Source organism: Oratosquilla oratoria, chromosome 28 (genome assembly GCF_046742065.1).
Source record: "Oratosquilla oratoria isolate Oo_2021 chromosome 28, ASM4674206v1, whole genome shotgun sequence".
Taxonomy (NCBI): domain Eukaryota; kingdom Metazoa; phylum Arthropoda; class Malacostraca; order Stomatopoda; family Squillidae; genus Oratosquilla; species Oratosquilla oratoria.
In genome coordinates, this window is record NC_134804.1 from 29,809,010 (window position 1) to 29,836,089 (window position 27,080).

General features: G+C 46.7%; 1 protein-coding gene across 1 annotated transcript; it reads right to left on the reverse strand.

Moving 5' to 3' along the window:
- Positions 1–223: 223 nt before the first annotated feature.
- Positions 224–19,547, reverse strand: LOC143040273 (uncharacterized). The gene is made up of 2 exons (XM_076211078.1): positions 17,854–19,547; positions 224–3,057 (listed from the first exon to the last, which is right to left on the reverse strand). The coding sequence occupies exons 1-2, from the start codon at positions 19,424–19,426 to the stop codon at positions 2,924–2,926; spliced, it is 1,707 nt and encodes a 568-aa protein (XP_076067193.1). The 5' UTR covers positions 19,427–19,547; the 3' UTR covers positions 224–2,923.
- Positions 19,548–27,080: the final 7,533 nt, after the last annotated feature.

A 27,080-nucleotide genomic window follows, 5' to 3' on the forward strand; every position in this document is an offset into this window, starting at 1 on the left:
CTAGTCAACTGAGACGTTCACATGCAACCGCTCAGTTTTTTCTTGAGTATGAGGTGGCGCCGCGGTTCAAACCGCTAGTGTGAACAGGGCCAAACTCCCATTTCTCCTTCATTGATCCTCTTAAGTTCTCATTGGTTTTGAGGACTACATCCTCAAACTTTCAGCTCTCATATAATTTCAAGGCCGTATAGGGTTCAAGATAAAATGCAAAGAAAACACAAAATTAGCGGATTTTTTCATTTATTTTTGACATATCACAAGTTGTACACGTTAAAGTTCACGCACAGGTGCAAAATTAGGTCCTGTACACATTAAATATACACAATACACTTATTTACAGCCAGATGTATTGCAAAAAATACATCAAAATCAATCACAGATAAGTGTTGTTTACAAGGAAACTATACTTATGTACAATTTACATATGTACACAAGAATTATAATGAAACAAATATGCGTTAGAACCAAGCCCATTTACAAATGGTACACCTCTTCATATGAAAGACTTATGCACACACAATAAAGTAACTTTTGAACATTGTCTAGTTAAAGACCTAGTAATATTTATTATCCATAAATGCATCGACTATGTGGGCTAATTGAAATTCAAGCCTAAACATTCAACCACTAAGTTGCAGCAACTGACTGATACCCTTGGCTAGTTCATTGAGAGATGCTCGACTCCGGAAATGCGCCATGTAAAGAGGGTTATTATTATTATTATTATAATTAACATCACCATTATGATTACTATTATTATCATTATTACAAACTGGCGGTATCATCATCATCATGAAAGTGGCTTTATTATTCATTTATTATTTATTATTTCAGCGATAAATTTGAGGTATAAGCACCATAGGGAACAGTTTTCAGGTGTCTTCGTGTTGTTTCTTCCAGTAGATCACCAAGAATGAGGCGACTTTAGCTAAAAAACTAACGGTTAGCACAGTACGAGGTATGATTTGTAGACACCGTAGTTAGCACGGAGACGTGCCTTTGGGCTCGTATAGCGTAGGATTATGAATCATTTAACTATTTCAACTTGGGTAAGAAGTAAAGAAGGAAAGATGGAAGGAAAACGGGCCTTAAGGCACCATCACACTGGGCTATCTTTCCTCCAATCTCCAATTAATCGGCGGTATTGCACACACCTGCAACACTTTTCCCGCCGTCAAATCACTATGGCAAAAGGTTTTGTTTTCTTAATAACTTACTTAGAATGTCATTTGATAAGCTGGAGGAAGATTATTTCCTCCAGTTTATCAGATTCTTTCTCAAAAGTTATGGGCTGCAAATCTGCTCCTACAGCCGGAGGAAAATAGCCCAGCATGATAGCGCCTTCAACGAGGGAAAGTTGAAGAACGAGAAACTGGAAAAGGTGACTGTAGAAGAGAAATAACGACAAAGCGAATGGCGGTGTTTAGGTCAAGTAAATAGAAAAAGTCGAGGAGGGGAAGAGAAAATGATTCACATGAGCAAAAAGCTGAAACAACAGCCAAGACTTCTTCGGGCATAACAAGAAGGTAATTTTGTGCCTTTAAGACGGTGTACCCGCCTTTTACAATCGTCACAACTGGAACAAGAGGACATAGCACTGTTTCGTTGCCCATTGAAAGCTTAACATTACAAGTTTCACTACGGACAGATATTTGTTTTGTCTGGGAACAAACATGAGCTTCACAGACTGAAACATTTGATGATTAATGAAAAAAAAATATATATCATGGACTAAACCCGTACCAGCTTTAGCTTGTAGAGAGAAAAAAATCTACATCCGAAGGATTGGCCACTCAAAAGTCTACTATTAATTACTTGAACATTAACTACCACACTCGATAGTGATTGTGCAAAAAATGCCCCAATTGCAGATAATTCATAACCTTTAAGTATCGAATGGAAAACTAAATAAATAATGGTCGACAAATTGAAATATGAAAAAAGTCGGTCACGTTCGAAATATCCTAATGAAAAAGGACAGACTAAATAAAGAAGATAACTTATGGTTTTATAATTTAACAAGTACAACTTAATACTACGACTGAGGCAATAATAATAATGATAATAATGTTGAATTGGACGAGAGGGACATACGAAGCTACAATTGAAAAATGAGTACAGCTAGCATGCTAATGTTTTTATCATTTTTTCCACTATAACACAAACGCGTTTCTTCAATCTCTCACACCCCAGAAGAACTCAAACCCTCAACACAAGGACACTAAACAAATCGAGCCGACATGACGTCACCCGCCATGGCGAAGAAAACGGGGAGGAAAGGGAAAAGGGGCATGTCTGATTCCCTAATAAGGTGTTGAACGCTTTACAAGCATAAGTTGTATCATTAATTATTAACATTATTATAATTATCATTATTTCATCTTCAGACACACTCAAACACTTGGGGTTTGGGGTATAGGGGCGATGACATCAACGGGGAGACTTCAGCCAGGTTGGACGACATTGTATCCATCTTCAACTTCCAAGACGTTTGCCTTCTTCCGGTTTCTTCTTCCTCCTTCCTCTCTTCTTGGCGTCCTCGTCTCGTTCCCTTCACTTCCTTAGTAAACCTTTCTTTCTCTACTAATTTATAAGATGCCCTGGCAAGCCTGGTTTCCCCGTTGTCACAACAGCTTGTCACACCGTTACAGGTATAAGGAGATATAACGAATTTCTCCTGACACACATACAATCACGCACAAGTGCAGACATACATTGCGATGAGACCGGAGTGGGTGGTGGTGGTAGTGGAGGATGAAGATGATAACGATGAAAGCAGCGACGAGGAGGATTAACTGCTGAAGGGGGAAGGATGACAGGATCAGGATGAGGATGAGGATGAGGATAAGGAGACGGGGAGGGGTGGGGGCGAGGGGGTGGGGTGGCGGTTCTTATCACAGCTGGTAAGCGTAGTATACAGATCCTAGTACACCAAGTTCCAGAGAGGTTGGGGGAGGTGATGGCTGCCTGGAAGAAGGCTGGAATAGCTTAGTTCCTTCCAGCTTCCTCCGCTCTGGTGGTGGTGCTTCGTGCTCGTGACGTTAGTTCCTACGGTTTCTGCCGAAGAAGAAAATGAGTGGTTAGTCTTCTTGAAGAAAACGGGGTCCTTAAGACTATATGAAACATCTTTTAATCCGTTCAACAATGCAAAACCTTGGGTGTCGCTAACACAAAATATTGCATCTCCAAGACTAATATGCGACAACCTTGCAATTATAATAAAAAGTAAAAGTACCTTAGCATTAGAAAATAATACAAAACTTCTGGGGGTCACATGAAAAATTTTCACCCCAGAACGCCCGCATAAAGAATCGTCACCCCATGAGATCCCACCTGAAGAATTGTCACCCAAGTACGCCGAATATCAACAGTGGAATAATGATTAGGTTAGGTTAGGTTGGGTTGAATAAGGGTTAAGCTTACTGTCATCAACTTATACAACCGAAGAATCGTAAACCCAAGATGGCCCACATGATTTGTCACCCTGTCCAAGTCTGGGGTGATCATTGTTCCATGTGATCCGTTTCTGGTAACAATGTATGCCGTTTCATAATACCCTTACATAATACTGATATGATGCTTCAAATTCCACATATTAAATACTTCAGTACGTACACAGACACTTATGTATACAACCGTTCGTTCCAACACCTAACGGTAGCTTCAAAAGAGGACTTCATGTCTCAAGAAATATCGAATGTCAGATCAGCCTTAAATCGGAAATACAAACTATGGTAGTGGTTGAGAGGGAGGAGAAGGAACAATAGGAGGAGGAGGAAGAGGAGGAGGAGGAGGAAGAGGACGAGGAGGAGTGCGAGATGAAGAGGATGGAAAGTCGAACTGGTGGAAAACTGTCTACATTTAAAACGGACCCCACTTGTGGGCAGTCCCCCAGCGGACCACAGAGACCGACAAACCAACCTAACCACCACCACCTCGGCGCAGACCAATCTCCTCATCTACAGACGGAGCGAAACACAAAGGGGAAAAAAAAAAAAAAAAAAAAAAAAACTCCCGTTTCACTAGCCTCCCGCTGTCTCTTGTGGAAATGGTTTCGACCTCATATATTCAGCACCACAACCTCAATAAGTGACCAGAAGATTTGGGCCACTACGGTTAAATATGTTAAAAGTGGCTTACGGTTGGGGAGAGGGGGTGGGGGGAGTTCTAAAGCGAAGTGCTTCGGAAAGTTCCTAAATTAGCTGAGTCAGACTGACGTTGTCAGTACTCATAGTGATACTTGTCAAGTACCTCGCTGACGGACATCAAAGCATCGAGAGGTCGGCACAATCGACGCTATGACTCATCAGTTGCTCTCTTCATCACCCGCCTTCCCGTCTGTCAGTCAAAAAAAAAAAAAAAAAAAAAAAAAAAAAAAAAAAAAAAAAAAAAAAATTCCCCCTTTTTAGTAATCATTTCATAAATGCAGACTAACCGCCCTGGCCTACATCTTTCTTTTAACTCGAACGCAAGAACTGCAATGTCTAACGGGAGACTCAATCAAAAGTAATCAACTACAATGACACCACGCTAGATAAAAACCCAACACTTCGTCCTCAAATAAATACAAAGACAGCAGCTGACTGCAGGCAACAATTGTTCATCACAGAAATCACCACAGATACCTTGACCAAGTGCTTGAAGGCTTTGGCTAGGCCAGATGGTGCTATGTCGCGGTAGGTGCTACACAGAAAAAACTTATATGCTTTGTTCCCATTCAACACTCTCCCTCCCTCCTTCCCTCCACCTTACATTCATCCTTCCCTCAATCCTGTGTCGATTCCATTCAGTTATGAGACGCCATCTAGATGTCAAAAGGTAAACTAGATGATTGTCCTTTGTTATAAACATTATCCCTTAGATAGCAAGCTCTTAGTACAGTAACGATCTCACACCGTACGCAGAGCAGACGACAACGACAACGACAACGGGCCTCTTGCCTCCCTTCCCGCCACAAAAACCCGACGTCCCGAGGACGAATTATTCAAATGCGTCACCTCGAGTGTTCTTCGAGGCGGGCGGAGGACTGGCCCCGTCTGCAGCCTGTTCAGAAGCGGGCAGGGTTAATGAGTAACAAGAGCACAGAAGCTGGAGGGGCGAGACGCTGAGACAGGAACGAAAGAGGTAATGAGGTTTGTACTCCAAGAATGGGTCCAGAGAGGAGACGCATACGAACGGGAAGAGGAAGGGGAGGAGGGAAGGGTGCAGACCTCAAGTTCTCACAGCGAGGAGATCGTCGTACCTTCCCCCTGCACCAACAGCTCCACAATACCGAAGATACCGTAAAAGAAGAATGCGATCGAGACGCCGTGACGAACAGAAAAGAGTCACTGGCCAATGTACTGGGAGGAATGAGGGGCCAGCAAACGTGACAGATCACCGTCGCTACCGTGAAGAACACGTCAGTCACACCGAAGTATAGTGTTCCTCTGCATGCTGGTCTCTCAGTCACATGTGTCTACTGCCTGGCATCACCCGTGACATTTAAACATACATATTCGTTTCACACATCAATTTTTCTCACCCCGGGACCGTTAAAGGCGTGGTGCAGCCTTGTGATTCCACAGACGGACGCTAGGCTAGGCAGCCCGACAAGTGCCATAGCACTACGCAGTATAAATGCCAAAAGCAAGACCACATGCACATATTAAGATCGTCGTCGGCAGGGTCCTGGCAAAACCTGTCCTGGGACAAAGACAGCGTTGACGTCAGGGTTTCTATATCCCGACATCCTGACAAGCAAACCAATCGGGTCTTAGTTTCACCATAATAATCACACCCTAACTGATTGCCGCGTGATTACACCCCTATGTCATCACCTACACCACATCAACTCTACCCTATATCCCCTTTCCTCCCCTACACACACACCCTTCTTGTACAACGTCCGTATACAAAAACCTCATCCTATCAACTCCCACTTCAATTTAATCCAATCAATGCGTGCACCTTTGCCTCGACATGTTATCTCAATAGTGGCTGCAATGATATCACGAACAATAAAACCTACGTTGAACAGGCCTCTATACCAACCCAACCCTACCCTCGCCTCCTGTTTCAATAGCCTTCGATTACCTGCGACCAGTTTCGAGATGCACCTCAAGGACCCCGAATACCCAAGGTCCTCTCCCAAGTCCTCGTGTCTGGCGAAGCACGACAAATTTGGCGTGCACACGACATTACGTAAAAGGAAATGCACACGTGCAACAACTCCAATACACCTCGGTGTGTCCGCATGAAGCCTCGCCATTTACGGAATAAATCGGACATCTTTCAACTACATGCGAGATTAAAAGAACACGTGATTTGCGTTCTCATTACACGAACACCTGTGCTCCAGGCATCATTCTTGGCCTTTTCTTGAATCATTAATTCCTCCGTCACTAAATGACTAAATCGATTCTCTCAATGCCAACCACTCAACCACCACCCAGGGGGCGTTAAAAGTTCAGAAAAAAAGGGGAAGAGGAAGAACAATCTAACCTAATTCACGGAGAAAAACCAAGGAAGAAATTATTTGAAAAGCTTTGGTCAAAAGATGCAGCTTCACGGAAAGTGACGGAGAGAGAGAGAGAGAGAGAGAGAGAGAGAGAGAGAGAGAGAGAGAGAGGAGAGAGAGAGAAAAGAAACTAACGCGGCGAAAAGGCAACATCGTAATGGTTCACGTGAGGAATAGAAAAGCCCGCCAAACTTATGGCGAAGGCTGTGTGACTAGAGGCGTTAAAAGAATACCACCTGCATCACCCCTCCCCCTCCCCTTCTCGCTTAGTTTTCCATTTCAAAATGTTCACCTTCACTACGTACAAGTTTGCCAACAACACTTGCCAGAACCTTGCAAGAACAAGGACGTACAGCCTGCAACACCGCTCCGACGTACCCCCACCCCACCCCGCTTCCACACCGAAGGCCATTTTTTCTTTTCTTTGATATAGTCACACTGCAACAATATATTTGGGGTCACAAGTTCAAGCAGGCTTCCACTCTCACTCTGCTGCCCCTCTCTACCTCCCCGCCCTCCCACTTCCTTCTCTTCCTAGCTCACAAACTATTTAGTTTTCTAAAGTTACCCAACGAGGTGCAAGGCTGGTTTCTTATGTAGGAGGGTAAGAACGCATGATCTACGTTTACCAACAGATGCAATAGGCCCTATGCAAATACAGGGCACAACCTTGACACGAAACCCGACTCCTACGAGGACACCGGCCTTGTAAACACATACAGGGAACGGTCAAGCGGTCACTTGTCCGTCACTGTGTGACGAACCCGGTGTATTCTACACTCAACCGTTTATACAAAACCATCCGGGGTGATACTCAACAGCTCTTTGAAAACTGAGTAACCGTGCAGGTAAGGGGGTTTCTGATACAGGGACGAGGGTCTGGTGTGCAAAGGGTTTCAATGCGAGGCCGCAACCTCGACACAATCCAGCCAACACTTGGCCCAAACAACGAGGCCGTTAGCCGGGGCGGGTCTTGACGGTTATGGAAGAACGCTGGGAGACCTCTCGGGGCGACGTGCCAAAGTGGAGCCGGCATACCCTGCCAAGTGGTGGGAGGCGGAGGGGCCAAGACAGAAGTCGAGTGGGAAACGGGTTCACGGGTCGGGGTGAGGGTGAGGGACTGGGGTGGGAAGGGGGTGAAGGGGAGGGGGGAATTAGAAAGCACTCAATAAAGAAAGAAGTGACAATACAAGAGAACGTCTAACAAGGAAGATATAACACACCAGAAATGGGAACGCAGCCAGAATGCATGTCTGACGCAATACAAACAAAAACTGCACAGACTACAACAGAAAGGGGTGGGAAACATGTAGTGAATAACGTTTTCAGATTAGATGCAAGGAAGAGGTAATGAGAAATAAAAGAAAGCAAATAAAAGAGTGAAAAGGAAATGCAGAAGATGAAAGCATGGACAAGGCACGAACGGGGAAATGGGGGGGAAAGCAACGAGACCGGATTAACGCAAAATGCAAGGACAAGGAATTTCCAGGTAAAAGAGAAGGGGGGATGAATGAAACTGCGGGTGGGGTGGAAAGCGAGAAGAGCAGGCAAGGGGGCTGGTTCCGTGGTCATCCCCACCACGAGGAACACCCCGCGTCCCTCCCGATTCCGAGTCCATTAATATTTGCCACTCAGCAGCTGTCGTTACGAGGGTTTCTCAGGGGGAGATTTTCCCTCGCAGCCTGAGAAATGGAGAAAGAGCCCCCGGTACAAGAAAGGGGAACACCCTGGTTTCAACTCCGCCATAAACTGAGAAAAGGGAATAATGCGAGACCGGGGGGGGGGGGGACGCCGAGCGTGGGGGGAGGGGACGGGAGGGGAGCAAAGAAGGGTTTAGTTTCCACAGTTGTGCGCTGCGAAAATAAAAAGATACACAGATGTTCGAAATTGGAAACGTGGACGGTAGGAAAGTCTGATTTCAGTGTGAACATTGCAAGAAGAAATTAGCACTGGTACTTGTTACGTCACGGATGGGTGCGCACGTAAAATATGTTTATTTAATCATGTTATAATAAAGTGTGATAAATTGAAACACGCGAGACCCAGCGAAGGAATAATGAGAGGAGAGAAAGAGGAAGAGACTTCGTGAGACTTGTTAAGAATGGGGGTGAGAACGCACGCCCTTGTCTTCTTCCACATTGTCATGACTGTAACAGACGGCGAGCGGAGTGAATATAAAGAATGTCGCGCTGGAGAGAGGAGGTTGAGAGATAGCGAGATGGAGTGCGTGTGTGTGAGAGTGAGAAAGGGAGGGAGAGAGAGGAGAGGAGAGGAGAGGAGAGGAGAGGAGAGGAGAGGAGGGGAGGGGAGAGGAGAGGAGAGAGAGAGAGGGGGTCCAGACTGCGAGATGAGGCGACAGTTGAACGTTTCCCACCAATCTCTAGTCCTTTGGCAACCCCGATAGAAAGATTCCCTTCTTTACCTCTCCTTCTACCCAACCACCCTGAAGAATCGACCATGAGCCAACCACCTGAATAGCCCTAATATACCGTTAAACCTATCCGCGCTATGTCGAAGCTCTTATACGGTTAACTTCTCACCTCGAGTGAGGATTTCAACCATACTTGTGACGATGTTAGGCCCAATCATGAGCTTTTATCACCTATTCAGTAATCATTTTTACAGCGTATATACATGGGCATCCCTGCATAGCAAGTTTGTAAAGTATGAGTAAACATCATTTAGTATCTATGAAACATTATAATCACCTGCAGCCATCACGACTTCAAGTACAAACTAGGTGCACGTTACCAATACAGGGTACTTCTTCCCTACACACACAACCACTTACACTCACGATAAGATAAAAACCCAGAAAGACCGACAAAAAACTCCCTAACAAAGACAGTTCATGGGCAGTCAGTACCAATGTACTCCATGATGTAACACTCCAGAACTCCCAGGAAACGATAGGATTGTTGGTGCACTGACGTAAATTCAATGTACTACAAGATTTCCATCAATGAAAGCAAGCTACAACAGACAGCACATCGCCCGCCGCCCGCCTATATTCTCGTTTTCTATTCAGCGAGGGCCCAGACGAAGAACAATGAAACGGTACGCACGATTCTGACACGGCCGGGAAATGAACTGGTTTGTGTGTGTGAGCGGGAAGAGGGATAGTGGGGGCGGTGGTGGAGCTGACAGATGGAGGAAAGCAGCGGGTGATGCATGCACCTTCAAACATTACCCTAGTCACCCTTTACTCAATACCAGCAAGATCTAGCGAAGATACACAAGCACCCTATTCAATTATACAAACTTTTTTCTGTGATCCCCCCCATCATCTTCGACAGCTTCGCACAACCGTTAGTAGCTGAGCGTCGGCCTCCGACTATAACCGTTTTAATAAAAGAATATCATATCAACTTGGAAGCGATCCTTCAGAACGGAAACGCCGGCCACATGCACATAACTAATGAACACGGAGTATAAATATTATCAATTACACGTCAGCTTAAAACGAGGACATAGTCTCTTACATTAACACATCGGGTTTGGCCCCTATTGCCTGAACATTAAATTTTGCATACATCTATAAATTACTACTCAGCCCCAAGCTCGCTGGAGAACTTCGGCAGTCAGGCAGGCTGCGTGTCTACTTCTTTGCGTGGCATTAACAACACACGCACTAACATTAGGCTCTGCACGACCTAACGACACATCTTTCTGCCCCGAACAACTTAAAAGAACATGTCGCCCTGGAGGCCAAAGAGGGTTATAAGCAGACATGTTTGCCATGGTGTTTGTGCAGTGGAGAAGTTTGAAAGTCTAGTTCAAAAAGAGGGGGAGGGGAGGGGAGCGGAGAGGGGGAATGGAGGAACGCGAGCAAAGCCGCGCATACATCCAGACGGAATCTGCACAGTATATCGCAAACAATTTTCAAACCCTATTACTCCATCTTTGAGATGAAAGCACATGTCTGGAGGTTTATATACGTAAAGGACTATATATATTCATGAATAAAATAGTCGTTCCTTCACTGAGATACACATGTTTGCACAGGAAACTAAGCAGCCAACCTATAGCCTCCAGAGAAGAAAGGGGGAAAAAACTAAAACAAACATTCCCCAAATGGACGGTTCTAAACTCACACGGACCCTTTCTGGGCAAGTTTGCTCCGGGGGGCAGGAGAAAGTAGATATAAGTGACTCTACCGACCCATGCGTTTCCCTCAGACTATCTAGTCCAGACCCAATACCGATCTCACCAGTTCTAGTCACCCACCGAATCAGCAGCAGCACCTGACGCTGCGCGATAGATTTACGATCCAGTCGACTTCACACGATGTTTTCTTTCCTTCCACTCCCTGCCAACGCAAAAATGAATCGAATCTAATGCACGAACGTGATGTCTTATCACCTATTTAACCGGCAGAGAGGGTAACGAAACACCCATGTAACAAATTTGTGTGAATTCGCAAGTACGCGCGGGAGAGGAAGGTAGATCCGAGTGAGTGAACGGTTTCCTAAGAGCCAGCGAACCTTGTGGAGAGTGCAACGTTTCTTTTGTAGATCGCAAGGTTGAGCTGTTCCGACTGAACAGCTTTTTACTCTTACAAATCAAGTTTACGAAGTGATGGGCGTGGTTTGCATTCATCGACGTTTACATTAACGAGATATTACTTGTTAGCAGACCCGAGAGACTGATCCCGTCTTTTATAGTGGCCAATTGGAGGAAGATATTGTGGACAAAATAATTGTTAGTTCTGTCCCTTCTTTACCAGTCCACAACAACAGTTCTGTTAGGCTACCAATTACTGCCAAATTCAAGTACCCTCTCTCTCTCTCTCTCTCTCTCTCTCTCAAAAAAAAAAAAAAAAAAAAAAAAAAAAAGAAGCAAATCACAAAGGAGGCCTTCCACAGTCCAACTTCGAAATGATTCGAGCCGAACTTCGAAGTCCCAATTCGTGTCACCCGTTCCAATAACTTTAGAAAATACAAAACGAACGCTCAGGTCAAACGAGTTGCCCCGAGCACTATTCCCTTCCCAACTCCCATTAGTCCTCATGAACCAGTTCTGAACTATTGAATTTGACTTGCTCCTTAAAACGCGTCTCATTAAAGAGAGACCATTTGGCCTCCACTTAAACCCGAGGAGAGGGAGCCATGCAAAATAGGAAACGTGGACGATTTTCTTTCTTACGAACAAAGAAAAGATCCTAGACGATTACGAAAAGGGGAAAAAAAAAAAAAAGACGGAAACGAGTGACGACGTGAAACTTCAAAGACCCCAAATCGAAGGCCAGAACGGACCAATCCATCTAACGAACAAACAGACCACATGTCGCAAATGCTTGAATCCACAATGGCAATTAAGGTCACCATTATCTGCGAAAGCACGCAGACAGGAAACCCCTTCCGTTGCGTGTTAGATCGATAAGTAAGTGGGAAGCACGTCACACGGCTGTTGTGCCCTTGCTGCTGCCGCGCGTGTCCGTGTCGCTGGCTCGGACCAATAAAGAAACAGGGGAGGGGGGGGGGTGAAGAGAAGTCCAGGAACTGCAATAGAAGGAAGGTGAGGCGCGGTGGAATGGCCTGCTTACAATTTAATGGCCCAAGTTTAAGGGACACTTCCCCCCTTCGGTGACCCTCGCTCGCTCGCTCGTCCTAAAGGCATAAAGGGGCCTATCACCGTACGCTCGCTGTCGTTGATGACGTGGATGGGAGCTGCTAGAAATGTGGGAAGGGGAGGGGGATGCGGGAAGTTAGGGGTCATTTCAAATTAGTTGCCCCAACATCGTGCGATGTTAAGACGGGGTAGGAAAGGGGACGTGGGGGGAACAGGATACAGGACTTGAGATATGGATCAAGATCAACTTAAGCCTTCCCAGTACACCTGAGCTTGTTGCAACAGAAGGTCACGAGCTATACCATGACTCCCAGCTTCGAGAGAGATATTCATAGTGTATCACCCCGTCGTTTTAACAAGCTTCCTAACCACACAGACCTGCTGTGACACCCTAAATCACTATCACCCAATCTCTCCCTTTACACAGCAAGACAACTAAATTACAGGCGACATTCCTGATATGCATACCACTCAGGAAGCACCGTAAAACACTAGGATGGAGGCGAGGATTGGAAAGGGGAAGGGGAGGGGGGAAGACAATAGCACCCTAAACCATTAAGACAAGACAAAGAACACCAGGAACCCCCCATCCCCCCCCACCTTCCCCCTATCGCCCCCGCCTCACTCGGTGCCGGGCTGACGAAGCGGACGCCGCAATGTCACCTGGCGCACTAAGTTATTCATGGACGCTAGAGTCAGGACTGAGTTACGAGAGGTGAAAGAGTTTCCATCCTGCATGTACCACACCCATCGCGCCCACCCAACTCCAACTCGCTCTCGTCCATCCCCCCTTTCCTTCCCTACCGGCTACAAAAGTTTAAAGGCCCACTATTACTCGTTCTCACACGCTACCCTGTAGGGGAAAAAAAAAGTACACTACCAGACCCCCGCCCTCCGTGATGAATTGAGAAAGACCTCCATGTCTACCTTTCCGGCCTGCTACCGCCACCACCGACGCATGCATCCGTTACGAAGACAAGTACCGAGAACGAGGGTTTCGGTAAAAAGAGAAACGCACGCTCGAACGCACGCACTGCGCGCGCGAGAGAACACGTGTGTGTATGTGTGTGTGTGTGTGTATATATATATATATATATATATATATATATATATATACATACACGCATTCATACGCCGAGGCAGACTTGCTCGAGGGGTTACGCACACTCACAAGAGGGAGGGAGACGCAAGCTAAACTTACCAGAGTATGGGGGCAGCCTGCTCAATGTTGCATACGGTCCGTGCATGCGTTATGGGGGCATACCCCCATGACGCACTGTTGCACGTGAGCACACCAACGAACCAGCACATGCATTTATGCAAAGCGCGCCAAGACTACGTGAACAAACACGAAGTCTACAATAACCATACACACACCCAACGAAACGTACCTTACTCTTCCAAAGCACCATCCCTGACCCTCCTGGAAAGGGAAGCCCGCCTTACTTACCTGCCTTCATACATCATTCGCCTTGCCCCGAGCCGCCCTCCAATACACCCTCCCCCCTCCCGTCCCCTCCCTCACCTTCATCTCCTCCCCCCCCTTCAGACAAGGGCGTACCAAGAGAGCCGCCCGAGCCCTGCGTGCATTTGGTATGATAATGTATTCATATAACCAACCGCGCCGCCACCCACCCGCTCGTGGGAATGGCGAGGAAACACCGTCCTCTTCTCCAGCTCCAATGGCGGAGGTGGAGGGAGTAATTGCAAGAGAGGGGGACGAGGGAGGCAGACAAACGGGAGGAGTAAAGGGATGGGATAAAGAGAAGAATGGTAGCTCGTATCGTGTCTTGTGTTTTGTATGTGGAGCGACAGGAACATAAGCATTGGTTAATATTAATGAAATGAGAAATCTGTAGTGTGGACAAATATAAAATGTTGGATGAAAACGAGAAATACCAGTAGAACAAGCGAGCGACTACACCAAACATACAAATAATAGACGGGGAAGAGATTGCCACGACAACGGCTGTGAGGATCTCAGAATGACCCTCCGAGGGGGCGGGGTGTGTGTGTGGGGGGGGGAGAACGGCTAGTAGGGAACGCGAGGGAGATTACCAGCTGATGTCAGGGAAGCGGCCGATCTTGTGCAAAAGGGGGCGCATTCGACCCGTGGATTGCCCACATTTGCATTCGAGACGTACATCGGAAAGCGTTCTCATCCGTCGCCCTTTTAACCTTTGCCATATTCAATTACCATGGAAATCAACTCGATCAAATATGTAACTGAATACGGCTGGTGGCACGAACCTATCAGAAAAGGCAAGCTATGGAGGTGGGAAGGGGGAGAGAAAGAGCCGCAAGTAAGCAACACAAATACCTCGATAACCTGGCCCCATACCAACTATCACTCTAGAAACGGCAAACAAGCGGACCCGTGTTTGCCTAGCACGCTATCGACCGCTTCTCGCCTCGATACAAAGGAGTTAATGACGTCGGCATTGTCGGAGCAGCCCCTCAGAGCCTACACGGGGCTTCGACACAAAGCCGCCATCGATCACAAACAGGACTCGACCCCCGTGACGTGTCTGTGACGCCCTCGGGAAACCTTGGCACCGTCAGGGCGTGGCGAGACGAGGGGGAGGGGAAAAGGGAATTTGTCCGGTGAGAATAAGCAATGATCTTTGTCCACGTGACAAGATTAAAACGAACCCGAGGCTTCAACATTTACAAGTCACATGTTAACCATAAATATACAAAATAATGACAGGCGTGACGAGACAAGGGGATGAGAAAGGAGATTTCTACTGTGATAACAAGCAGTGGGTTATCTTCGTCTACGTAACAAGTTAAAAAAAATATTCCACCTAAATGAGTCACATGTTAGGCATAACTATACAAAATAAACTACGGAAACAGGCGAACGAATTGTCAATTGTACACAAACGGATCAAGAGAACAGACGAAGACAAGGAATATTTATCTTGATGGCGGGTCCCGGCAGGACTATAGCGCTGGGGGCCCCAACTTACCAGCTGAGATAAGGCACGAACTCCCTCACCCTCACTCCCTCTGACGGTCGAAAACCTCTACGAAACTCCTCTGACCTCCAACAGCTTACACACATTCAAAGCTCCACCGCAGAATATCAAACACGTGATTGATTCAACTTATCGTTTTGGTCCAGTCTCGAACATGACACGACATATGTAGTCTTTGCATGTCTGAAGACCTCGAGTGCTGACTGCATGTACAAAATCCTTCTCCCAACTTCTCATACTTTTATGTTCACATCCAGAAGTTTAAACGCTACAGTTACCCTCCAAACAACCCCAGTAGTGCTACGAGCCAACGATCAGGGGGAGGGGAGGGGAGGGAGGGGTGTATCGCCTATGCGAAGAACGTGGACCAAGAAAGAACGTCAACCAACCCGAGAAGCATGATAAAGGAGGAGGAGGAAGAGGAGGAGGAGGTGGTTGTGGAGAAGGAACAGGCGGGGTAAACGCACCTACCTCCCCACCCCCTACCGCGTCGAACGTAAACATGTGTGACGGCATCGATCAGCTGATCCCATGGCTCCCACGCTAACAGGCAGGCGACGACGAGTTCGAGATTTTACATGGAGGGGAACGGAGAGAAGAGAGAGAGAGAGAGAGAGAGAGAGAGAGAGAGAGAGAGAGAGAGAGAGAGAGAGAGAGAGAGGAGGGGGGGGGGAGCTAGAGGAAGGGAAACCCAAGAGATTGAAAATACACACACGAACTTTTTAAGACAAAGAACTTAGGTACACCTACTAAGACAGCTTCTCAAACTCTGATTCCTACATCAGGCGTTGCTCTTCTGCATAACCATACCTCAGAACGTCATTAACATCAATAGTTAGATACAAGATAGGTACAATCCCTCTACTAATACACAAATGAATATAAAATACGGAACAACAAACCAAACGTCAGAGAAAATCCAGACCAGACAGAGGAAGGGTCCTTTCCCTCTAAATCACACACGCCTATTCCTGACTGGCTGGCTATTGCAGTAGCGGCGGATGGCTATTCAATCCGATTGCATGCAGTTGCTTCCTCCCCCCCACCCTCAGCTCACTCGCTCGCCAACCCTCACTCCCCTCCTCCGCACGCGCCAACCGTCACCAGCCATTCGGACGCGTGCACTCATGACGAGAACACACGACCTGCTCATGATTAAATCAACGCGTTAGCCACTCGCTGCACAATGTTAGGACGATGGAGCAAATGAATGAAATCGTGTACTAGACTTGTCAACACGCTATGATATGCATTTCGAATATATCTATTCTGGGTACGAAATAAGTTTAACTTCATTAAACATAATTTGAAGAAATGCAATGTTTGGAGTTAATGGAAATAACCCCACGTACGGGTGGAATTGAAGTGCAACAATGAACACATTCAAATGATTGGCACTTAAATAACATTCAAGGGTTGTTATATTACAATTTTAAGGGCGCATCCAATACGCACAAAAAATAATACTACATTCTACACCCAACACACAGAAGTCACAATCACTTTGATCTACGACAAATATGTTGATGAACTTTGCTTTGATCAAACTGAGGAGTCATCATAATTTATGATTCATCAAATCAACACAATGTCATCCATGAGGAGAAAACATATCATACGTACGAATTAAGACAAGTAAAAGAAAACAAGTTAAAATATGACTCGCCCAGTTTGAACTAGCAAGAAACGAGCATCACCAGGGAATTTCTAAATAATGCATCACGCTTCACCTCTCTGAAAGCCCCGGCCTTTGAAGTATCTAACGCCCTTGGCTTCCGTTCTCTCGTCTGCCCCCCTTACATCCGGTGGGAGAAGGACGTTCGTTGGCGAGGTAGTCAGTTGATAAGTAAGACGACTTTGGGGCGCGCGAAATCACGACGTACGAACCTTCTAATTCAACGAATTCTCCAGTAAAATCATTTTCTAATAACAGGTGAACGTTGATAACTGACATCCTATCATCAGTCAAATATAGAAATGGTACCATGTTGACATATATCAAATAAGTCTGAAGTCCAAAAACAACAGTAATTCATAAAACTACGCCTTCATACATCACGAAAGTATCATCTAGTAAACATGAGAAACTGCAAATATGAACTAAAAAGTGGGCAACGTTTCAAAGGGATTCGCTCACTCTTCAATTTTGTGGACTCTGCGTCAATGCCATCCATACAGTCTAAAACTCTTAATATCCGAAACTTATAGAAACGACCTCATACCGCTTCAGATAGGTGATTTGGTAAACGTGGGACTAGCGCTCATGAACTAAACGAAACGGCGCGCTGTACCAGTGAATATCGTTCACTCCAGAAAATTTGTGGACTCTGACTCCAACCGCCTTCGTGCTTGTCATTCATTCATAAAGTCAAGCCACATCAAATGAAACCTGCAAAACATTCTTTACATAATTTCATAACTAATACTGAGGTTCCATGAATATATTGCAATGAAATAACGACAAAATATGAAGAATTTCTCAAGTCACAAGATTTGTGGACTTTGAAATTCATTCGTACCCTGACGTATCTTCATTCGCAAATTCAGCGTTCGTCACTTAAATCATTATGACTGGAATTCTTCGCGCATTATCAACTAAATTACACAAACATTGACAACTACACGATAATTGTCCACATCACGACCCAACACCCACCCCCTGAAAAATCAAAGTCCCAAAATATTCCCATAACACCCGGACGGAAAGACCTCCCACAACACTCCGGAATTTGCGTCAACTTTAGCTTTCGTCATGAGCGGCGCGTTACTGAGTAAACTGGACTTAGATTTTTGGAAACTTACCACCAATGTAGGAGTAATCGTCAGGAAGGTCTTCGGGCGTGCAGAAACCAGAATCGACTAGGCCTCGCTGTCTTTCTACTGCCGCCCATTCCACACCAGCCATATTTTCAGCCCCCACAGAGCATCCACTGTCCCGTGAGAGACCGACTGTGTGAAGTAAGGAGGCAGTTCCTAACCCCGCCGTCAACGCCTGCTGTGATGCCTGTTGCTGCTGCTGTTGTTGTTGCTGCTGAGCTTGTAGCTGTTTCTGTTGCAACAGCAGAACCTGTTGTTGCTGCTGTTGCTGTTGTTGTTGCTGCTGCTGTTGTTGCTGCTGTTGTTGTTGCTGCTGTTGTTGGTGCCGCTGTTGCACTTGTTGAGAGTATAGGGATCTGGGAGTGAGGGCATGGGCTCGAGCAAGGTCCAAAGATGTGGTAAGTGAGGCATCCACGTGTTGGTGTGCTATGGATGGAGCAGGTGCCGCTGGGAGAGCTCCCATAGAGGTAGACAGCGCCCGTGGGCGTGAATGGGCGTGTGTGATGGCACTGGATGCTCGGGCAGGCCGACTATTGCCCAGATAATCAGGTAAGTTGATACTGTTGGCCACAGAAATGCCCCTGCGTGTACGGGCGGCCCGGAGTTTGGGTGACCCGCCTGCTGTACCTCTCGTGGGCGTGCGGGCGAGCAAGGAGGGTGGCAGACCTGGTGCCACGAACTCTGCCTGTGTGGGCGCCATCGATGCTGCCCTGGGATTGCAGCATGGTCCTGTACAACGAGCCACACCACCACCCTGTAGAATTGCCACGTTGGCAGGGTGGGAGGGTTGTAATGGTGCATTGAGTACTCTGGTACTACCACTGGTACTGGTATTGGTAATGCTGCTGGTGCTCCTTGAAGTCACGTCACGTACACTGGTAACGCCACGCGAAGCCGCGGCAACACTCTGTACACTTTGCACACTCCGGACACTCTGTACACTTGGTAACGCCGCTCGTCCACTCTGCTGTTGCACGTTCTGTCCACTTCTGGTGACCTGCACACTCTGTAAACTTCTGGTACTTTGTACGCTTTGAACTGCTGTACGGGCACTCTGTACGTTCTGAACACTTCGGGTACTTTGTACCTGCTTGACATTGGCGTCACAGTTGGGGTTCCCACACGAACACCATACCGCGCGAGACACTGCCTGTTGTTGCTGTGGCTGTTGTTGTTGGTGCGACGAGCGCGTGCCGCGTGCAGGCGGCACCTGCGACAGGACCACAGGCTGCTGCTGCTGTTGTGGCTGTGGCACTTGCTGGGCGTGAAGCGCTGTCGACGCCCTCGCCACGCCAGCAGAAGCCATCATGACCTGCGGCGAAGGTGTTACGACTGCCCTGCTTCGCGCTCGTACCGCAGATACATACCCAGGATGGATCATCAAAATGGGTTCGGATCCTTTCGGTGGGTAGATATGTGCGGGTAAATCATATTCCACCGAAGTCTCCACTTGAAGGGGTGAGGAATAATCCTTTTGAGGGTCAATATTTAATTCCCGAGAAGGTGATGGGTAGGGGGTCATGCTTGGGTAAGACCCGCGACACACACTAGACACCATCTTGCCTCACACCACCACTGCAAGCACTTCACCTCTTAGCATAAACACCACATGGGTTATCACTCAAGAGAATTCCAGTGCGTCCTCCTTCTCTGACGTTCTATAGCTGACTGAACTGAACAGCTGGTGTGCCGGGAGAGATGGGACCTCGGTTTCCAAGTCTCACCAACTTCGAGTTTTTTCATTAAAGTTTATTTTCTTACAGATTTTTTTCATTTAATTTTTACTGCCATTGTAGTATATCATAAACTCAAAAGTTGTAACAAAATTGAGTTTCAATTATTTTCCGTATAACTATAAATTTGAAGTTGGTGAGGGTTAGCGCCTCGTGTGACAAAGGAAGCAGCTGCTGCGCCGCTAAGGGCATGCGGGCGGGCGAGCGAGCGAGCGAACGGACGGTCAACAGGGCATAGAGATCACAAAGAAATCACCAGCTACCGCCTCCCACAAGGCAAATCCTGACAACCTCGAGTCGCCGCGTCACACCTGCCGATAGATGTGTCCAAAACCCCCTTACACCGTGGAGAAATGTACTGGTTGTTAAATACCATGTGCGTGTCAGAGTAATATCACTTCGTATTCAGGTTGTCTATCGAGGTGCTTGTCTTGGAGAGGTGTAAAGGCTTCTTTCTCATCCTGTCGGAAATTGTTAGGTGCTCCACATCCGGCCTTTCTTGTGATGAAAGCGTTTCGCTGGGGATGGGCTAAGAATGATAATGATGGTTATATGAGTTGCCTTAGAAATGTATGTGCTGTCTCATAACATAATTAATTATTTACCTAGTTGTATCTTACGGGGAGGGGAGCTATGCTCGTGATATTCCGTCTTTCTATCTCCCAGTGTCTAGTTTGCTCTTAAATTCGTGTATAGTTTTTGTGGAAAAGTCACTATAGATTCAGTATCAAACTGCTGGAAGAAAAATGCCCGGTAGAGTATTTCAATCCCATATTTGCTTTCTCTCTTGCGAATATTATTACAAAATATAAATCATTCCTTTGATAATATATATGTTACATCCATAAATCGAGCTTTAGTGTTCTGTCAGTATAATCTATGTAAAGTTCTGTCACAGAAGACGTTATCCTGTAACCTGTTTATACAAGTACCTTGACAGTCACAGTTCCTCTTGTCATCGAGCCCAACCCATCAAGTTCAAACGTGCGTTCCGAACAGACCGACAGGCGGAACCACTAGGCGACCGAACAGCACTCACACTCTCCTCCTCCTCTATTTTCCCATCTGATAACTTTTTTGTTTTATTTTCGACTTTAATGTTTGTCAACGGATACCATCGATGCTATAACGCCCGACTTTCATCAGTGATTCTTTGTGTGAGCTCATGTAAGAGAGAGGAATCAAGTAAGGCAGAGAAAGGAACTGATTGCTTCTATTACCCCTGGTGTTCAGTATTTAAAAATGTCTCGCCAACTGCGCGCCTTCCCATCCCTTCTTTTCAGAGTCCTGCGTTGAGCAGTGCTTCGTTTCCAAATGTTTCGTTCAGGGTGGGAGAGTGAGGTTGGATGGGAGGGGAGGGAACGCGAGAATTCTGGCCGCGCAAACGGGTTGGTCTTCTTGTTAATGTTTGATTTTACTCTTTTTCTTTACTCTTTTCCGATAAAGAAAGTTGTTAATGTGTCGAAACATTAATGTTCAGGCACTCACAAACCACTCTTCAGAAAACAGTTGAACAGATGGAGACAATGGAGGTATGTACAGGATCCAAGGAATGTTTTTCTCGAGGTTATGCCTGAGTGAGCATGATTTAGCGAGACTAATTCTGGAAAATATAAGAAACGGGGAACTTTCTTCTCTTCTGGACAAGAGCCTGCGTCACTTCATTAACTATCTGAAGATGAAGAAAGAGGATGGGGATATTAATTGTATCAACGGAGTCCGCGCTATTGACATACATATCTTCATTGTGCAAGACGGATTGTGCGATAGCATTACGTTCTGAGCGTAAAGCGGAATGAACTCGGGATGAATAATTCTTTGCTGCCAAATCATTAACTCCGTATCTTTATTTGGAGGAGGTAACTTCGGGTTGTGCCTCGGTCATGAGGATAAATAAGAATTTGTGGTTTTACTTCATATCTGCTGAACATGGAAGCACCGGCAGCTGGGCAAGACAATGCAGGAAAAATATGATTTGCCGGCGACGGTGACCGTTAGTATCGACAGGACGACCTGATACGTGCATTTAAGCGAAAGCCAGCCAGCGAACCGCTCTGGAATTTCACAGCGAAGCTGAGAGTGATTTCCTGATTGGCGCAATATTGAATTATCGTGACTGTGACCACGTGGTGGCGAGGAGAATGTCATACCCACAGTGACGACACACTCATGCCAGAAAGAACGTCTGTCTACCGGTCACAGACACCGAGGGATGGATCATGATGACATCGCCCGCCTTGCGTGCCGTTCACCCACATGTAAGTTGCCAGCATACCGGTTTCCGACACACCGCCTTCAACATTTCACAAACACTCGAAACTAATCTCAGAATCTTCACATGGAAGAGAGGCACGCATTTAAGTTTATACAAACATATGGAGGGACACACAAGTTGTCCTTCCCCTCCCCCATCATGTACAGTACGCCTAATACCAGACGCCCAACAGCCATTCAGTACATAATCCGCCTAGACTTAGACGATTGCCCGGCCCGCAGCGCCATCATCAAACCTTCCCACCACATCCGACACCCGATCGACCAACAAACAGGTCGACCAGCTAACGTTACTTCTGTACACTGTTGCCGACTGTTCGCCTGACCGTCTCTCTTGCATGTTCAGTGGTATCCGAGGGAGGAGGAGGGGGAAGGAACACGGACGTGCTGAAAGGTTGTCGTTGATTTGTGTTGTTCATCATTCAAGTTACTAAAACTTAATTTGCTACACGAAGTATTCGCTCAAGGAATTGGCATCAAGTTCTGTTAGAATGATTAATATCCTTTCATTATTTAGTTTGTAACTGTACCCGCGTGGCGAGGAGAATTCAAAGAATGGATTAAAATGTATTTAAGGTTGGGCAAACGTTTATTAAGGCGTTCAAATGGGGGGCAAACTACTTTCTACATAAAGGACTGCCTCAGTATTCTTTTTGTCAAGTCAGAATGACCTGAGTGATCCGAATTACTGCTCTTCCAACAGAAATTGTAGGTCACGTCTCCGGTACAGGTCAGACTGCGTCTTGCCTCGAAATTAAAACGTCATTAGAGCTGCTCGTTTTCAAATTCTCACGTGAGCGCAGAGAATTCGCCTCTAGTTCGTTCGCTCGACACACGAATTAACGTACCTTATTTGTTGTTTGGGTTTACTCGTTTGATTGATAAATGGCAAGACGATAATGCTAGACTTGAATGGAAATCTTCGATGCTTCCCTTTGGCTATGTGTGTTTTCACCACACACACATACACGCAATCGTCTATCATTGATTAACCGATCAACCAAATAATCTCTTGCTCTTGCGGTGCAGGAGTCGATGCATTCTAAAACTGGTTCATATGTTTTGAAAAATGGCTGTCGCGCCTTACCCGCTATCATCTTTGCTACGATACACACAACTTTGTGATATTTATCTGTTACCTTTTCATGTTCAGCCATATCTTTTCCTCGTGCTTTCTTCAACATGCTGAACCCTTTCTCCCTCCATATCCCCCACGTAGCTATTCATTTCCTCAGCAACTCCAGCTATCCTGCCTATATTGCCTTTCTGGCTCATATTTTCTCGGGTAAATCCGTTAATAGACACCCCAGCTGAGCTTCCTCCCCCCAGTAACTCCCGTTAACTCCCCTTCTACTTCACCTCGCTTATTCCCTCACCATCCTTATCACAATATCATCACAACAAAACCCAGTTTCTCCCCTAATCGCTCTCACAATGCTTCCTTATCAATATACACCATATTACCTCACCCTTCCTACCAACCTTTCCCCCCCTCCCTTTCTCACTCTCTTCCCCCCCCACTTTTATCCGTCTCACCGCCTTCCCTCCCTAACACCCCTCCTCCCCTCCCCCAGCCACTTCCTTCTCCCTGCCTCTTTTCCCCCTCCTGCCCTCTTCCATTACCACACGCTGCCCTGTGTTCGGCTAGACGCCCATGAGCCCGCTTCCCGGGAGACGAGTGGAGTGTGGAGGGGGCAGGGAGAGGAGGTGAAGAGGAAGAGGTATGCGAGGCGGGTCGAGGGATGTGGGAGGTGGGTCAGGATGTAAAATGAGTGGGTAGGTGGTAGGGGACTCTTATGGGAGAGTGGCGATAAAATGGTAAAAAGGGAGGAAAAAAAAAGGTAGGCAGGTACGCAAAGCAGCTATGTATGTATTAGTTCGATTGGAAGGCGTCTGGGGGGGATGTAGACACAAACGAAGGCTGGCAGGGAAAGGCGTGGATTAGCAAATAAGAGATCACTAAACCACTTCTTCCTCTTTCGCTGAACATATTCACCCTTCCTTCCCCTACTTCTCCTCATATGCGCCACTCGCCATCTCCCCCTTCCCCTCCCCACTCCTCCCCCGCGCACTGCACCCGTTCGGCGCCATCTAACCCTGCAAGTTATGCCGGTCGCGTTCGAAGAGTGCAGTCGCTCGCTGGCTGCTAGAGTTCGTTGTTGTCTCAACGACAGCACTCGCTCGCTGTTACCCTGGTATTCTTAGGTGCTATTAGCGAGATGTGGGCTGATTCGAGAGAGGGAGTCAGCCAGATGGAGAGGGCCTTTGTTTTACTGTCGCGTGGGTCTGATGGTGGTGGCGCGCGGGGGCGGGGGGGAGGGCGGGTTGTTTTTAGGGAGAAAGCGGAATGGGTGTGGGGGGTTTAGCCACTTGATGGTTGTGGTATGTGGGTGCTTAGGTTCACATTTTCATAGGGGTTGTGGGAGGTGCTTTCGGGGGTGCTAACGAGAGGTGCGGTTGTTGTAAGAAAGATCCGTTATTTTCTTCCGCAGGTATGCCAGGCGTTGTCGTCAGTCTTACTCTTTTTGGGGTCCGGCGAGTGAACTCGAGCCTCTGTTCCCATGACTCAAGACTTTCGGGTCTTCCTTGACTCCTGACATTCCTCTCTCTTTCTCTCTCTCTCTCTCTCTCTCTCTCTCTCTCTCTCTCTCTCTCTCTCTCTCTCTCTCTCTTGAGTGTGTGTGTGTGCAGATTCCGGATTGAAGTTGGTTTTTCTCATGATATAAATTTACATGACCATGACTCAGAACATTTTTGTGACCTGCCTTACCGTTTTGGTATTGATTCGTGCATCTCTGAGACTTGTGTGATCATGTTTCTAGAGACAATTGCAAATTTATGCGTGGGTATATATATATATATATATATATATATATATATATATATATATAAATATATATATATATATATATGTATATACATATATATACATATATATATACATATATATATATATATATATATATATATATATATATATATGCGTGTGTTATTTTATTTTCCTTTAATTGTCTATATATTTACTTGTTTATTGAATAATTTTTCAATTACATTGCACCATGCACATACTGCATCATCATGGCGTCCTCTTCGTTGGCGGGAATGTCATTTTTTTTATTGAATTTGACACAGACACATTTCCTAACTCCCCCTCAGCCCGATAATAATTCTGAGTCGTTTGGTTGGTTGCAACGACCAGACATTTCTTCCCTCAGCTCGCTCCCTCCGTCCTTTCTTCCTCCTTTTCCCTTTCTTGTTCTTACTTTTCATGTTCATACCTTTCCATTATAGCACCATGTGTTTCCTTTTCCCTCTGCCCCCTTCTTCCTCCCCCTTCGTGCCCTTCTCCATACCAGACGCGTTCGTTTGCTTCTGTCGTCAATCAAGTGTTTCCCACGTGGAACTTGGCAGGGTTCTCTCTCTCTTGGTGACGGGAGTGCGTGCGGGTCGCGGGAGCCGGGGGTGTGGTGGGGGGGGGGTTAACTGGGGGGGGAGCGGAAGAAGTGTAGGACGAAGAGAAAAGGGAGATAGATGACAAGGAGGATTATGGAGTTCGAACAGAAGAAAGAAGAAAGAGAAGAGGAAGAGGAGGAGGAGGAGGAGGAGGAGTTGCACGGGTGATGAGTGGTATAGCCTCAGGAGAACCAGTTGGAATAGTATAATAAAGAAAAGCTGAGGAAGATTACCTTGCTGCGGAACAAGAGCAGGAGGTAGACGAGGTATGAGGAGGAGGAGGTGGAGGATCAGCCTGAGGAGGAGTAGGAAGATGAAGAGTGCGTTGTTTGCCACAGATGCATACTTAAACCCTGATCCTTCGTCCCATTCATGAAAAGGACTGCATCAAGTCGCAAGCAAGAACAACATAATGATTACCAAAAGCCGGGACAATGGCAAAAATGCTGCAGTTAATGGCGGTGTAATCACCCATCGAGGAGCATGGCCCATTAAAGTTAATCACAACGTAGCGGCGCGTCGGCAAGCGAGGCGATGGCGGCCGCAGCATTGGTGACGTCGACTCCGGGGCGCGAAGACGGAGGTGGAAGAGGTCTTAAGGAGCTTTGTGAGGGTGAACTCCTGCTGGTAGCTGCCTACCTGCCTGTCTGCCTAGTTAGTTGCTTCTCTGTCATGCTAGTTTGTCGCAGGCTGCCTACCACGTCCTCAGTCTGCCTGGCTTCCCGTCAAACGAGCTAGTTAACTACGAAGCTAGTTTGAAGGTTGGCTAGTTGAGGTAGCCGGTCTGTTCCCTCCCAGCTATTAACTCGGCAATTGGGTGTTATCGGGCGATGAGGTGGGAAGGGGGAGGGGGAGCATTGTTGCCTTCTTCCTTTTCGTTCCCTTCCCTTCCTCCCTCCCCCTCCCCCCCTATTCTGTCCTCCATTCCCACCTCTCCCCTCCCTAACCCAACACCCTTCTGCTTGCCGGGGCTGGCCACCTCACCTCACCCCTCATTCCTCCTTCTGTCGTTTCCTCATCCCATTTACCCTCAACCAGGGAACAGAACCTTCCATCCCTTGACTGATCTCACCATCCCTCCCTATCTCTCTCTCTCTCTCTCTCTCTCTCTCTCTATTCTGCAAGTCACTATCATTCTTCCATCTTCCACCCGTTTCTTACTCAGCCTCCACCGTCTTCCGTTGTATTAGCTAGTTCCCTTTCTATCTTTTTTTTGTCTTATTTCTGAAATTCCTACTTTACTCTCTTCCCCTTCTCCCTTCTTTTTGTCATTTCTATTGTCCTTTCTCTTTATTCCTCTCTTCCCTTTGTCCCTCTTTTCCTGCCCTTTCTAGTCCTCTGCCCTTTGTCCCTCCCCTCCTCTCCCATTACCTCTTCGTTCCCCTTCCCCCCCTACCCTCCACCCCCACCCCTTCCCTACCAACCCCAGGGTCTTGGGTTGGGAACCCCACAGTTTGCAAACCGACCTACTCGTCCGTCTTCTCTTGCCTGGCGTGTTGCTTGCCAACCTTAATCTCTACCCGCCTGCTTGCCTCTCCGTCTACCTTCCTACCTAACCTACCTACCTACGTACCTACGTACCTGTTGACCCAAGAGAAAGGAAAGGGAAACACGAAACAATGACAGAAATGGAAAAAAAATAACTGGTGTTTCCGTCCAGGATTCGATTGTCAGAATGTCTTGGTCATAGCGGCCCACTCGCTACCACGTTTGTTTATTTGTAGCTTTTGTGTGTGATCCTCAAGGCGCAAT

What these genes read in the sequence shown, in the direction of transcription:
- LOC143040273 (XM_076211078.1), bottom strand. Translation starts at nt 19,426, where the DNA reads ATGGTGTCTAGTGTGTGTCGCGGGTCTTACCCAAGCATGACCCCCTAC. An exon ending in CGATTACTCCTACATTGGTG is followed by an intron (nt 3,058 to 17,853) that starts GTAAGTTTCCAA and finishes CTTCTTCGGCAG; the next exon opens with AAACCGTAGGAACTAACGTC.